Raw genomic sequence first — 15,666 nt, forward strand, 5'->3', positions numbered from 1 at the left:
TTGGACTGATACAAATTTCAAATGCATAAAAGGTTATTTTGAGAATATTAAAATAATTTGAGGCCTATTTACTTTATGAAAGTACTCACCTGACTCTTGCAAGTATCTATATACCAAGAAGTTGACCTCATCACTGCTTATACTCATCTTTATTCCCACTTAAACCATGAGGTCACAACACAGGATATAACCCTAAAAATAAAACAAAGTTAATTAAGTATTTTCTCAATAAAATATTTTTAAACAAAATGTAAACAATGTTGTAAAAACCATTTGATTTTATTAAATGATGTAAAATGAAAGTTCTATATTGCTAAATAATAAATCCTAACAAATAAAGTTACTTCCAATAGTTAGTAATAGATTACACAATCGAAACATGGCTGGGTCTATTTTTCTGCAAGATAACATACTGGCAAAAATGATTCAAAATTTATAAAAGGGCCTTAGCATATTTTCATGATTATATCAAGTAGCATAAAAAGTTGTTCCCCTTTTCTCCTTAACTGTAAAAATAGTAAATTTTAAGAATCAGAATATTATTTATGCAGGAAAAGACTGATTTTAGACCATTATGTGGGGGGCGGCAGGGGTGAGCCATCTACACTGGTTTTTGTCTACACAATTTCCTAGGATTTGAAGTCTATTTGCTCAACATCTAATCAGCAATGTTCAAGTTTCAAGAAGCCCTAGGTATGTGCAAAGCAGAGACTGGAATACAGTTCTGAAAACTCAAATGATACTCTCTAATCTTAATGGACATAGTTAAACCTTGAACTCACAGAAAGGGAGAAAAAAGGAAACTGAGACATACTTAAATGTCTAATTATACGGATCCATTCTATGTCACAGAAATAATTTAAAGTAGTCAGCAACCTTTTTTTGTACAGAACCAGACTGAATATGTTAGGCTTTGCTAACTACACAGTCTGTCACTACTACTCAACTCTGCGGTCGCACAAAAGCCGCAGCAAACAGTATGTAAACAAATGAATGTGGCTGATAAAACTTTATTCAGGGACACTGAAATTTAAATTTAATTATGTTATTGTTGTGTGGGGAATAGAGCCAGGAGTGCAGTTTCCAGGCTCTCACCCTCACGTGGAAAGGTGCTCACTCGGGTAGTAAATTGCCATCAACTGTGATTGGATGGCCATCAGCTGTGGCTAGTTGGCCGTCAGCTGTAACCAGGGAGCCATTGGCCACTAATCTAACTGCCGTGGCTATGCTAGCAGCAAATGGGGGCTAGCAAGAAGATGGTGGCTGAGCTAGCAAGAGCGGATTGCAGTTAGCAAGTGAGGTTGGTTGGCAGAGAGAAGCAGACGGCAGGTTGCAGAGTGTGTGGCTCCTGTTTCCTGTGTCTCCAACCCAGCTGCCAGCGAGAATGTAGTGGTATGACTCCCCTATCTATGGCTCCGTGGGTGTTCGTTTTTGGCCTCACCATATCCTGCATTCCTATGTGGGGGGCGGGACCAGAGATCTTGCATGACACCCTGCATGACATTGTGTCATAAAATATTTTCTTTCGACTTTTTTCCAGCCCTTAAAAATAAAAACAAAAACTTTCTTAGCTTGTGGTCCTTATAAAAGGTTAAGGGGCCGGTACTGGCCAGAGACTATCGTTTCTTGGTCCTTTGTTTAAAAAGGATATACTAACATCTATTCAGTATAAAGGGGTATCGAACATTATAGGCCTATGCTGATTCTTCTGCCACATCATGGATCTCTTTATGATGTTGAGTTAACAGTACATTTAAAAATCACAAATTAACAAGCACTTGAGTGGGCTGTTACTGCCCTAAACAGGCGAGTGGTAACTCAGCACTCATCAAACTTTTATGTCAGAAAAGACAAACAAGGAGGTAATAATTTTCCAATGGACGTACACAAAGCAAAGTCTAATCAAATATCGCAGTCTAGGAATACATCTTAGAGGAAGTAGTACTGGTGTTTAGACCTGAAGCATGAACAAGAGCAGAGTGAGAACATGAAAGTTTGGGGGAGGAAGGCGCAGGGAACAGAAGCGATCCAGCGAACTGTAATAGTCAGTGGAAGGGCTAGTGAGGGAAGAGTAACAAAACATGAAGTGAAGCTTGAAACACACAGACAAAACCATATTCTGAGGTGCCTTGAAGAATCACTTAAGGAAAATTAATACACTGAAAGGTTTAAAGCAGGGTAGAGAAAATGACCTGATTTACATTTTTAAAAGATCACCCTGGCTATGTGAAGAACAGACTGAAAAGAAATTGGGCTGGAAAAAGCAAGCAATGTTATTAGGAGGATGTTGCAGAAATCTAGAAGACTAAAAAACTTGGACTGCACTACTGGAGCTGGAGAGAAGTACTGGAATTCCAAAGATATTTAGGAAGTAGACTCAAGGGTATTTGATTGGATACAGGGATGAGGAAAAGGGAAGAATAAAAGGTTTCTTTTAGGATATCTGGATGGGTGGTACTTCCATTTACTGAGATGAGAAACCATTGAGGAAGAGTAACAACTATCTTCATATGAAGAAAAAGGCACGCCCACACCCCCAAAAAAAATTTAACTGAAAGAGTGTAATTAATCAGCTGAATGTTCTATGTAGAGTAGCCCCTGCTTACCCACAGGGACACGTTCCACGATCCTCAAGTGCCTGAAATCACGGCAAACCCTGTACATACTGTACTTTTTTCCTATACATACATACCTATGATAGTTTAATTTATAAATTAGGCACAGTAAGCAATTAAAAGCAATAACTCATAATAGAACAATTACAACAATATACTGTAATAAAAGTTATGTGAATGTGGTCACTTATTTCAGTGGGTCCTTTGCTGCAGTCGTCACAGATTCAAGGCTTTGTGGCACAACACACTGCTGTCAATCAGAACCCGGTTTCTGTTCATGGCTCCCATGCACAAATTTAGTGGCTTTTCCATCTTAACTAAGCACTTACCACGCGCTTGTGACCATAACTTTTGCATTTTGAGGTGTGACAGCAAAACTAGCACAAATTTATTTTTCCTTCTTCACCATTTCATGGATAGAAGATACATTCTTATGACAGACCTTAACCACTTCAGCATACGATTGTTTTTCTTTGCTCATTAAGTCGAGAACTTTTACTTTATCATTTAAAGGAAGTACTTTATAGTTTCTCTTTGGCCTATCTGAAGTGCCAGCATCATTACGCTTGTTCTTTGGGGCCATTAGTAAGTAAAATAAGCGTTACTTGAACACAAGCACTGCTATACTGCAACAATGGATCTGATAACTGAGAAGGCTACTAAGTGACTAATGGGTGCGCAGCACATACAGTGTGGAGACGCTGGACAAAGAGATGATTCACGGCAGGAAGGAGCGAGATTACATCACGCTACTTTGGATGGCGCGCAATTTAAAACCTATGAGTTGTGTATGTCTGGAATTCTCCATTTAATATTTTCAGATCATGGTTGACCATGGTAACTGAAACCACAAAAAGTGAAAATGTGGATAATGGGCAACCACTGTATTTATATCACTTTGGGGTAACAAACCAATCCAAACAAATGCTGATTAGATGCATTTGTGGAGTGGGGTAGTAGCAAGTGAAAAGGGAACACTACAATTAACAAAGTCTACGGGGGGTGGGGGGGGCGGGGAGATGCACTGAAGCACTAGTTTTTGACGAATTTATTTTATTTACTCAGCTAATACTCTGAGCACTTCCAATGGGCCAGGCACTCTGGTGGATGCTGGTGACATGGCTAAATAAAGTAACCAGGGCTAAACCTTGTGACTTTACAGGTTGTTGGCGAGTAAGACAACAAGTTAATTCAAACTTAGATAAGAAAATATATAGAAAATCATGAAAGCACACATCCCTAGTCTCAGTGTACAAGTAAGCAAAGGATGTGAAATGCAGGTGGTTTACAGGTTTCTGTAACAGACAGTGTTAGAGGAGCTAGTCTTCCTTTTAATGCACAATGTCTGAAATGCATCAAGTTATCTTTGCTACTATCTGTATGCACACCGCTTCCCACTGATTTGCACGTTAAGAAAAATGAAGCGAAAGAATATCCTATTTATTAAGTAATTGCTATGTGCTATGTATGGGGCTAAGCCTAATACACATTATTTCCTCTTCAGTATTATATTCGTCATTTTAAAGTAAGAACACTGACACATATGAGAACAGCATTTCTACATACAGATCTGGGTATTCAGAAATGTTATTGAAATACTAAATTGACTTTCCTCAGTGCAGGAAAAAACCCCCACAAAAAACAGTAAGGAATATATAACGTAAAATAATGTAATGACTATAAAGAATCAAAATTCTTAGCACTAGAGGATGCTAAGACGTTGCTAACACCAAGCCATGACACACGTTGCCAAGGCCCCGTGCACTGCTTACAGGCCTGTGATGTGAATAGCAGTCCTAAATGGTCAGCCAGTCTCTGCAATTACAAAAAGATCACTACAATACCCTGCTAAATAACAGCTTGTAACCTCACACAGAATCATGTATCAAAATTATTTTGTTTGTTGGGTGTGAATTCTCAATCTGCTGTGAAGCAAAGTAACAGTTCAGCTGCTGCCATGCTACCCACTGAGTTATAAAAAGCTCTGTCAAATTGTCTCGTTAAAACCAAGACACTGAGAAAATACCAAACTATCACAACAAAAAAAGTGCGTTTATGAGGAGGGTAATAAAACAGAGAGAGATTAAATCAATCTGCCCATTTAGTGAGGTCATGGCAGTTACTACCACCTTAAGGGCTGCACTGCATCCCTCCAGAATTCCCATATTCACGTCCTAACCTCAGAATGTGACTTTATTTGGAGATGGGACCTTTAAGGAGGTGATTAACTTCAAATGAGGCCAGGAGGGTGGGTGGACCTTTAATAATTTGAATGTAACCCAGTATGACTGGGGTCTTTGTAAGTGGAGGAAGAGACACCAGGGCTGCATGTGCACAGAGGAAAGGCCACGTGACAACACAGGGAGAGGCGACCACCTGCCAGTCAAGGAGAGAGGCCTCAAAAGAAACCAAACCTGCTGGCACCTTGATCTTAGACTTCCAGCTCCCAGAACTGTGAGTAAATAAATTTCTATTTTTTCAAGTCCCCCAGTCTGTGGTACTTTGTGGTGACAGCCCTGGGAAACTGATATACACCCAGATTCTTAAAAACCTCTCTGATCATTCATTGAAGACCTTTAAAATCATTGATACTAAGTTCATAATTGCTAGGATATGCCTTCGAAAGTTGCCGCTGTCTATCTATCTTTAGGAAGCCGCCCTGTCCTATAATTATCCAAGACGAAGAGTTTAACAGGATACATTAACATTTGAGTGCGCCCCACTGCTCCCTTCTCACACCCCAGCCTCTTGAAACACTCTCAGGACAGCACCAAAAATGCATTACCCTTCATTTCCCATCTCATTAAAATAATTAAAATTCTACCAATGTTAGGTAATGAAATTTTTGTGTGTATAAAATATGGTACAATGAAGGCAGGCTTTTTTAAGACTTTGCTTTGAAGTCTTTGGCAATGTAGCTTAAAATGTGCATAAAGTACATTCTCAACTTTTGCAATGGTAAGTCTTAAAGGGTTTTACAAAATTTTAGTGACTAAATGAAATCATATTTACCAAATTACTTTTATAAACTGTAAAATGCAATAGTAGGATTTAGAAACAATCAGATAATCTCAAGAAACACTAAACTCTAAATGAAACACGTATGTCACCTTTTCTTAATACAATACTAATCAAACTAAAAACAAAAAACAATACAGCAAAATCAAACTATTTGGCTGATTTCTTAAAGCATTAATGGCAAACAACAGTGTACATACATTTTTGTGTATTTGCCCTAAACTATAACTATGGTTTATTTGTCAAACATGTATGGCTGCCTATAATATTAAGTCCAAATAGAGCAAAGTCGTGTATTTCCTTACAACAAACAAAAGTTCTACCACTCTTAACATTGGGATAAATGCTGAGTTTAAACTATATTTTTAAAGTCCCAATCTCACGAGTCAATTTTTACTCTATTAAAAAGGAGAAGATATCCTTTTAGAATCATTAGCTCTGTATCTCATTTGTCTTATGTTTTTTTACGAGGGTTATCTTTAATAATTTGAATACTATGTGCCAGTGAAAAGTCTATAGCATTCCTCCCCCTCCCGCCACGCACACACACACACACACACAAAAGAAACAAGTGTAGCTTAAAAAAAAAAAAAGGTGGAAAAGATAGTTTGTGAAGGGACATCAGCAGGCACTGGCATTGATTTTTACCTTCCAATTTTGGCACATTGAGCAACTTTTGGATAATTTTCCTGAGTGTGCCTGGCAATGTGTACATTTTAAGCTAATTTATTCTTCCTTTTTTTCTTTTTTAAATAGTTATGGGCAATTTTTGTGCTGTGAGAATTTTTTCTTTTGGCTGTTGTTGCTTTGTTTGTCATCAGAGTAATGGTCACCAAAGATCCAAAGTGTAAATCTCACGAATTTAAAGTATGATTGTAACTTAGAAGGGATAAACCTCTAAATTAATTTTCCTTCCCTTTCTCATTGTAATCCAGAGCTCTCAGATGTAAATTAAAGATAGCATGACAGAGAAATAAGATCTTAGGTAGCCTATATGATTTTAGACAAATCATATGAATCTTCCAGGCCTCCTTTCCCTTATCTGTGAGGAAACTGAAGCAGATAGTCAGTCCCTTTCACTTCTAAACGTCAATGATTCAAGTCAGCACAAATACTCGTGTACAGCGTGTTACATATAAATCTTGCAGGCCAACACAGGGTACTAGATGACATAGTGATTTTTAATTAGGCTTACTTACAAAAGCACATTGGAAGACTTTAAACTGTCAGAGCACAGATGGATATCTCCAGGAATTAGGGAAAGGGAACACAAATGAGCCTACCTCATTAAGAAACATTTAAGCACTTATTACTTATGATGCTTATTAGGACCAACTAGCCTTTATAAACTTATATAAAGGCACAGGCAAATGGGATACCAAATCAATTATTTATTAGTAACAGACTTCTGATGGCAATCATTTGTTTCAACTGTGATGTAGACTAGGGGTCTGCCAACTATAGCCAGTGTCAAATCCAACCCATCACCTGTTTATGACAGCTCACAGCTAGAACTTCAAAAAGACAATCATTTGAATGGATGGAAATATGCTTAAAAAAGGTATTACAGGCAAAATAAAAACACACTGGGTGTAACAGTCATAGAGTTATACATAAATATTACCTATAATCATCTTTATGAAAGTTTATTGAGTAAGGAATAGGTATTCCTTAGTTCCTCAAGAGAAAAGAAAAAAGAAAAAAACTAAGCAGACAAAATTAAGACTACTGAGCCCTAGTGGATCAAAACAAGTGTCCATGGATTGGTATACTCAGTCAATTCTTTTTTTTTTTTTTTTTTTAATTAAATTTATTGGGGTGACAATTGTTAGTAAAATTACATAGATTTCAGGTGTACAATTCTGTAATACATCATCTATAAATCCCATTGTGTGTTCACCACCCAGAGTCAGTTCTCCTTCCATCACCATATATTCGATCCCCCTTACCCTCATCTCCCACCCCCCACCCCCCGCCCCCCTTACCCTCTGGCAACCACTAAACTATTGTCTGTGTCTATGAGTTTCTGTTTCTCATTTGTTTGTCTTGTTCTTTTGTTGTTTTTGGTTTATATACCACATATCAGTGAAATCACATGGTTCTCTGCTTTTTCTGTCTGACTTGTTTCGCTCAGCATTACTCTCTCAAGATCCATCCATGTTGTCACAAATGTTCCTATATCATCTTTTCTTACTGCCGAATAGTATTCCATTGTGTATATATACCACAACTTCTTTATCCATTCATCTATCGAAGGACATTTTGGTTGCTTCCATGTCTTGGCCACCGTAAACAAAGCTGCAATGAACATTGGAGCACACGTGTCTTTATCTCTAAATGTTTTCAGATTTTTTGGGTAGATACCCAGAAGAGGGATTGCTGGGTCATATGGCAATTCTTTAGAAAAGCAGAGGTAAAAATGTGCAGAAGATTGTTCTGGTGGCAGAAATGCATGATTAATACAGATCAGGTGTCAAAGCATGGGGGGGAAAGTGTAAAGAAGAGATCAACATTCATCCCAATGGGCAATAAATGCTGATCAAATCAAGTGAGATGACTTAAACCAAGTTTACTACTCAGATGACAGACTGATACACACACAGACACACACACACGTAAATCTGGAGGATAAAGGCCAAAGAAAATGGAGTAGATATTGATAATAGAGGCTTTCAAGTTTTACTAAAAAAATGAGAAATCCACCATGAAATTCTCATAGGTCAGTTTCCCAGAAGAGAACGGCACTGTCCTATCAGATTTTCTGTTTAAAACACAAACAGAAAACCCAGGTAGGAACAAACCAAGTGCAGCACTCATAACCACGCCGTGGCCCTCTCCACATCCTCTATCCAGTCAGGTTACAGCCTCTCTAACTGTAGATGGACTTTTAGTAGGATATTACTAAGAGATAACTTCTTTCCATTTCACAATAAACTTACTACACTAACAATGTTCAAAGCACTCAAAACAAAAAACCAGAATTGTTATTTTTGTCAAGCCTGAGACATAGTTTGACCAGCTTTTTATTTAGTATAGAAATTAGGTCTCAAAGTGAGGTCTGTAGACCCCTGGGGTTCCCAAGACTTTTTAAGGGGTCCTTGAAGCCAAAATTATTTTTATACTATTACCAAGAAATTATTTGCCGTTCTTCATTGAATTGACATCTACACTAATGTTATAAAGCAGGGGTGTCCAAACTTTTTGCAACGTTTTTCACCAAGGGCCATATACGGTAAAATACACAAACAGTTGGGCCACTCACTCGAGGTGAAGTACGTACTGCCTCACCTGGTTTATTTAAGTGAACTAAAAATATTTTTGTAATTTGCTGTGGGCCAATTAACAATGGATTGCGGACCGCAGTTGGCCTGCGGGCCGCAGTTTTGACACCCCTGTTATAAAGCAACAGAAGGTAAAACTGCTTGCATCTTAGTGCAAATAAAAGCAGGAATACCCTGCTGTACCAGTAGTTATTGTATTCTTCACTACTGTACACTCAAAAAAAAAAAACAAAAAAAAAAAAACCACAAAAATGTTTCACTGAAGAATTTTCTTGATGAGGTAGCAAAAAAGCTTAATTTTATTAAAATCTTCATCCTCAAAAACACATCTTAATGTCATATATAATAAAAAATTAAGTACACATAAAAGCACTTCTGTTGCATACTAAAATGATGGTTGTCTCAAAGAAAAGCACCGTGCAATTGTTTGAACTGCAAGCTGAACTACCTACTTTTTTCATGGAATGCCACTTTTACTTCAAAGAATAATGGACAAAGTATGATTTTTCAGATTGAGAATTTGGTAGTAGATGTTTTCTTGAAAATAATGTAAGTTAAACTGACACTTTAAAGAAAACTAACAATACTTATTGACAAAGATAAAACTGAAGCTTTTAAGAAAAAAAAATAGGATTTGGAAAATTTATCAGCCACCATGAGCTTGAGAGCTTCCCAATACTCTTCTCTGATGAGATCAGTGGTGACGGTAATGACTCAGGTTTCTTATACTGTATGATGAACATATGGAAGATCCGAGCAACTCCGTGAACAAATATTTTCCCAATAAATAACCAGTACAAAATTATGCATGAGGAAACATCCATTCAAAGTTCAAGAGAGACCAGTGGATTTTAATGTAACAGAATACAAAAAGTTCACTGATACATTCAGATCTTGTATTATAACTAACTCTTAAGAAATTATCTACTTGTTGAAATTTGGTGTAGTATCAAAGAATATCCAAATTTATTTAAGTAACTTTTTATTCTGATTTGAAAATTTTACAACTATATATCTTTATAAGGTCAGATTTTTTTCATGTATTTCAACTACAACAACACAACATGTGAATGCAGAAGCAGATGTGAGAACCCAGCTGTCTTCTATCAAGCCAGAGATTTAATAGAGATGTACAAAATTATAAAACAATGCAACTCTTCTCATGAAAACTTTCTATCTTGGAATGTAGTTAGTTTTTATAAAATGTGTCACAGATGGGTTTATTGTGATGATAAAATATGTTAGTAATAGAAAATTTCAGTTTTAATTCCTGGTGCAGCAAAGCTAGATACAACCCACATCAACAAATGTTCTTTGGAGTCATTAATAAATTAAAGAATGTAATGAGGTATTAAGACCAAAATGTTTGAGACCTGCTAGTATAAAAATTGATTTCTTCTTGGCAATATTGGTGCTAATTTTTTGGGCAAAGATCAAGACTTTCCCTGAGGAAACAGGCCTCTTAAGCCACAATGTGTTCAGATTGTAACATGACCTAAATCTTTAGTTTGACTTCTGTTAATGTTCATGTTGGAATATGCACTAGGTATTCAATAAATTTATAGCTAATGAACAAAAAAGGTACTTAAAAGCCATAAAGATCCTCATGTAAAAGTTCTAGTTTTGGTAAAACATATTGAATCTGATAACTGAAACATGAAGGAGTGAAAATTGTAAATTTTCTGAGGCTACACCTCTGTAAATGGGTTTCTTTCTAGATACACCCACTTGATTCAACAATTTTACTGAAATTTAATTTGTCATTCATTCAATAAACGTTTACCAAGTGCTAACATATGCCTGGCACTGTTCTAGGCCCAACATATTGTCCTAATATAGAACTCCACTAATATAAAGAATGATATTGTAAAGAATAGGTTTCACAGGTAAATTCCTGACTGCATCCCATTTCTTACCAAATTCTACTATTAAAAGCTGTAGAAGAGGTGTGGAGGCCGCGGTACAGAAGCTACCACCACCACACATTTCCTTCTCTCAGGCTGCAGACCCACACTGCCCTGCAGGTCTGCCTGGCCTCATCTCTTGTGTTAAGTGGTAAGGTTTGCAATCCCTGTCCCCCCAAGTGAAACATGAAGCTGGTCCCTGTCTTGCTGCCTTTATTTTCCAAACATAATATATTCAAAACTAAATAATGGCAGCCTTCTTCACTACACACACACACACACACACACACACACACACACACACGCGCGGAAACAAATAACCCAGGACTTTGGCACTACAGGATCAATTCAATCAGATACTCAATCTGGTAGCTACATGAGAAATAAAGGGAGGTGGCTGAGCAACAAATTTGAAATTCTTTATAGTCAGATTTCCAGGTTATACCTGGTACAAATTCCATACCTGCCCCTTTACACTTTGAGGACACAAAAGAAAGAACATAGAAGATGGAGGGAGTGGAGGATATCCAGGGAATACAGGCACACCTGTGTTTAATAATGCCAAGTAACTACTGGTCCACACTTTGTTACTCCTAACCATGTCAATAACTGCTGCGACTATACTAGAAAAGAATTCAAACTTACGATGATAGGGCTTTCTTTCTTTTTGAAATCCTTGTATGTAAGTCATTCTCACCCTTCTGTCAGGTAGAGAACCCTAGGCCTAGCAGAACTGCTGAGTAAACACAGCTCTGGCTAGAATCTCCTCTTATCCCTTTCCCCAGACTAGCCCCCTTAAAGAAGCACTCCAATACTTAGCACCAATCAATATCAACATCATGGAAAGTAAGTCGACCAGACGGCTTGTGCCTCGCGGTGTGATGCAAAAGGAAGAAAAAATAAGACTTCATGATCAAAGAAGTAAGAGTGAATTGAATCAAGCCTCTAATTACCACTTTACAGAAATTTCAGGACAGTGTAATGTGACAGCAATACAACAATGACGCAATTAGCCAAATCCAGAAGGTTAGATATTCAACAGGACAAATGAATGCATTTCTTCTACCAGCAAGTGGAAGAGGCTTAAATTTAGTAACCAAAAGTAGTGTGTAGACCTTATTTGGATTCTGATTAAAACCAACTATCTGAAAATGTCACTTGGGAGACAAAAGGAAAATTGTTAATTCCTTTATCTCCTCCAGTTTCTCATAAGGCTTGCACGTATCTGTTCTGGACCAAGGTAACACATAAAGCCTAACCTTACCTCTAAAGTAACGAGAAAGGTAGGAAAAGCTATACATAAGGATGAGCACAGTTAAGTATAGAGACCATACAATGACTCTTATTTCATAGTCAACATGTATCCTAGTCTTCTATTCCTTACTTTGTTTAAAGATAAAATCCTGATTTGAATATGAAATCCTGGGCTGACTGTTTTCTCTGGAAAGTAAACAGATCCAGAGCGATGACTCCCTATGGGTTCATCTAGATACATTCCAAGGGTTTTCATCAGAAACATACCGTTTACTATCACACTGATCAATTTACTATTTCTCAAGTACAGGTACTGCAATAGTCCTCTTCCTGCAGCATAATGCAAATGCACAGCAGGTGCTCAAGAAATAGTTTTAAAGACAAAAAAACCTAAGGTGGAACAGTGAGACACACAGAGAGAGTGCTTTTCCTATTCTCTCAACCTTATCTCTTGGAGAAGAAAGGCATTTAGAGAAAAGAAGATACTGTCTACACCCATAGATATCAACTTCAGAATCAGTCTGATTTACTCCAAAAATATTAACATTAAGGAATTAGTAGTAAAGCTTTCTTATTATGATAGAGAAACCCTTTGACTACCATCTGGTCACCAGATATTTAATCTTTGTCTTTATCTCAATTATGTAACTTAAAAAAAAATTAAAAAAGCCCTTTCCTGCACAACTTTCTTACATAATTCTCTGTTCAAATAAAAGAAAAAAAATATTTTTTCAAAAAATATGAAATTGTGCTTGGGCCATGGATCTCAAAACACTCAACCTCAAAAATATGTAATGTGATAATAAGAGTTATGGTCATAATAAAAAAGTTATATACAATGCTAGAATGAAAATGAATATATATTAAATTAGAAACAGTATTTCAACTGAGTTATACAAATTTTTAAGACTAAAGTTGTTCCTATTTTCACACTACTTCAAGGTGCCTTGGCATTTTATAGGTCCCGTCTTTATCTGAAAGCCCAAAATATAAATTATAAGTATAATACAAATCAGAAGGAAAAGTACTATTTTCTTCGGGTCTGCTGATAGGAAATAAACTGTTAACTGATACAACCTCTGATACATAAATACATTAAGAATCATAGGCTATAAAGCTGAAGGGAACAAGAGATTTTTTTTTTCCCTCTTGTTCTAGTTTGCCCAGGTTAATTAAAATCTCAAAGCTTTTATATTTAAATATACAATCACTTTCTTCTTTAAAAAATTAGTTAAAGAAACTATGAAGGATGGCTATAGCACTGGCTAGGTATGAACGTTATGCAAAACATAACCCATGGAACAGCGACTGTGCAAAACGGAGATGAGTATAAAGCATCCGCTATTATTTTCAAAATTTATACAGAGATTTGGGTTGGCAGAGGAAGAGCAAGAAGATGATACAGAGGAGGATCCACCCCTCTACTCTGCTCTGGTTACCTGACCAGATGTCATTGGATTATGTAATGTATGAAAGGCTTTAAATCTGTTCACGGCCAGTAGATAGGAGTCTGGAATTATTTCCCTATCATCTGTTCTGAATTTAAGAAGCACATTATGCTGAAACTCAAGACTGCTATAACTAAAATAACGTTCCTTCTTTTCCATTATGTAGTGGGAATGGGTTCACCTCTCTTTTTTGTCCCTCATATTAATGGTAAAAGCAGCTTTGAGGGCACAAGTTACAACAACAAAAAAGCAGTTTGAGATAATAGCAACAAAAGAAAGCATTCATTTAAAAATTAAATTTTTATTTACATAGACCATTACTCTAAAAAAACAATACTGGATCGACAATGCGTGGTATAGGTGAGATCTTTCAAACACTGTGGTGACTCAACAAATACTCTAGGAAGGACAAGTTATTCACATTCATCAAAAAAATGCAAGCCTTGGGAGAGCAGACGCTTGATCGTTATCATTCACTACTGTATTTATGCCTGGAATACAGCCTGATTCATAAAAGGCACTCAATCACTATTTGTTGGGGGGTGGGGGAGAGGCTCTTGTTACTAGTCAGTAGTGTTTAAAAACACCAAAAATCTTCAATGATTACTAAAACTCAAAGTTCTTTCTCATCCATTCCAATTCTCCATTACCTCCACAATTTCCCTAACTTGGATCTCCATTTATTTTTGGCCAAACAATGAATACAAAGAAAGAAAAAGGCCCACACTCCAGTTTCTAGCCCACCAGTGGTTCTTGCTTAGTAAGGTATAGCAAAATCACCTGTGGCACCTTTTCCAAAAAATAATGTCATAAACTTCGCGACGACCCTGAAAAGCCTTAAGTTTCAGCAAGTCAGAGGCACAGCCCAAGCACATATTTTAACAAGTTCCTCAGGTCGTGCATACCACAGCTTGTATCGTGTCAAATATTTCAAAACTTCTGTCTTTAAATCCTGTAACTGCAAAACAAAACAAAGTACACACACACACACCTATTTTTTACTGCAAACTCCTTAAATCTTTGAGCTACTCGTTCCTAACTGAACAGGTTTGCATGATCACCAGTTACTCATACTTCTCAGCATCCTCCAGTCCAGTATCAACCCCTTGGACCATTATCTGTTCTCCCTCCATTTTCATGTGACTCTACTAATCAGACATTTCAACAACAAATGCTATGATCTTGACACACTCAGCTCAAGTAGTCTTGCCAATTCCCACTTACGCACTATAACATATGTAAACCTCAAACAATGATGGCACCTAATATCATTTTGCCCCTCTGGGCAATTTGGCTATCATTTTATTGTTTTTAACTTCCTTATAAAATTTTCCATCATAGATTTTCAAAAACTTTAATTTCCCTCAAGGACCCCATCTCACAAAAAGCCCCTCATTCTAAGGTGACTTTCCTTCTTTAGTAAAAGTTATTAGAACTTCCTTGACTTTTTGTTGACTTCAAAAATCTTTATTTTATTCATATTATTTTGTGCTCTATAGAAAAAGTAGGGAAAAAGATATAAAAGAGAAAAAAATTACCATAGAATCTACTGGGTCGTCTACATAAACTATCACTTCATAAGCAAAATTACTAGCCCTTTATAAAGGAATTTAATACAGTGGCTATAAAATCAACAGTGTTATCTTTATGCCAGTAATATGTTCCTACAAATACAGATGAGAAAATAAATATTCCATTTACAAAAGCAAAAAACTATTCAATATTTACAAAAAAATTTACCAAAAAAGGCACAGCATTTATGCAACTAAACATAATATTCCACTGAAAGATACAAAGATCTAAGCAAAGGAAAAGGTTGGATTGTTGTGAAGACTTGTGCTGTCACAAGTGACTACCCATCTGAAAGGAAATAAAGGTTTTCTATAAACAAAAATAAATTCCAGATGGATTTAATACTTAAATATTTCTATAAATAAATGTGTATGTGTATATATACACACCTATTTCACATCTTAAGAAAATGCCAGAGCAGAAAAAATCTTTTTAACGAAGGGTAGAAACTCAAAACTATGTAAGACAGCAAAATTTACTAATTATTAAGGAAATATATATCAAAGTAAAAAGTAAAATTACACTAATTAAAATTGGTAAAAATATAAAAGACTTGAATGTCTATTTCTGGCAG

The 15,666-nt window shown here is 36.5% G+C and overlaps 1 protein-coding gene across 5 annotated transcripts in view; it reads right to left on the reverse strand.

Moving 5' to 3' along the window:
• Positions 1-15,666, reverse strand: part of TBL1XR1 (TBL1X/Y related 1) — a 157,786-nt gene that overhangs the window by 43,213 nt on the left and 98,907 nt on the right. For 3 of the 5 annotated variants that reach the window (XM_019752254.3, XM_019752216.3, XM_019752244.3), the window contains one exon: positions 90-192. The exons of 1 other annotated variant lie outside the window; for it this stretch is intronic. In XM_019752254.3, coding sequence (XP_019607813.1) covers positions 90-147 — 58 coding nt within the window. In that variant the 5' untranslated portion in view covers positions 148-192. Of the gene's footprint in view, positions 1-89; positions 193-15,666 lie in introns of those variants that run through there. One more of the 5 variants, XR_016019859.1, reaches the window with a different exon arrangement.

Source organism: Rhinolophus sinicus, chromosome 17 (assembly GCF_057876585.1).
Source record: "Rhinolophus sinicus isolate RSI-liver-muscle chromosome 17, RSI-T2T, whole genome shotgun sequence".
Taxonomy (NCBI): domain Eukaryota; kingdom Metazoa; phylum Chordata; class Mammalia; order Chiroptera; family Rhinolophidae; genus Rhinolophus; species Rhinolophus sinicus.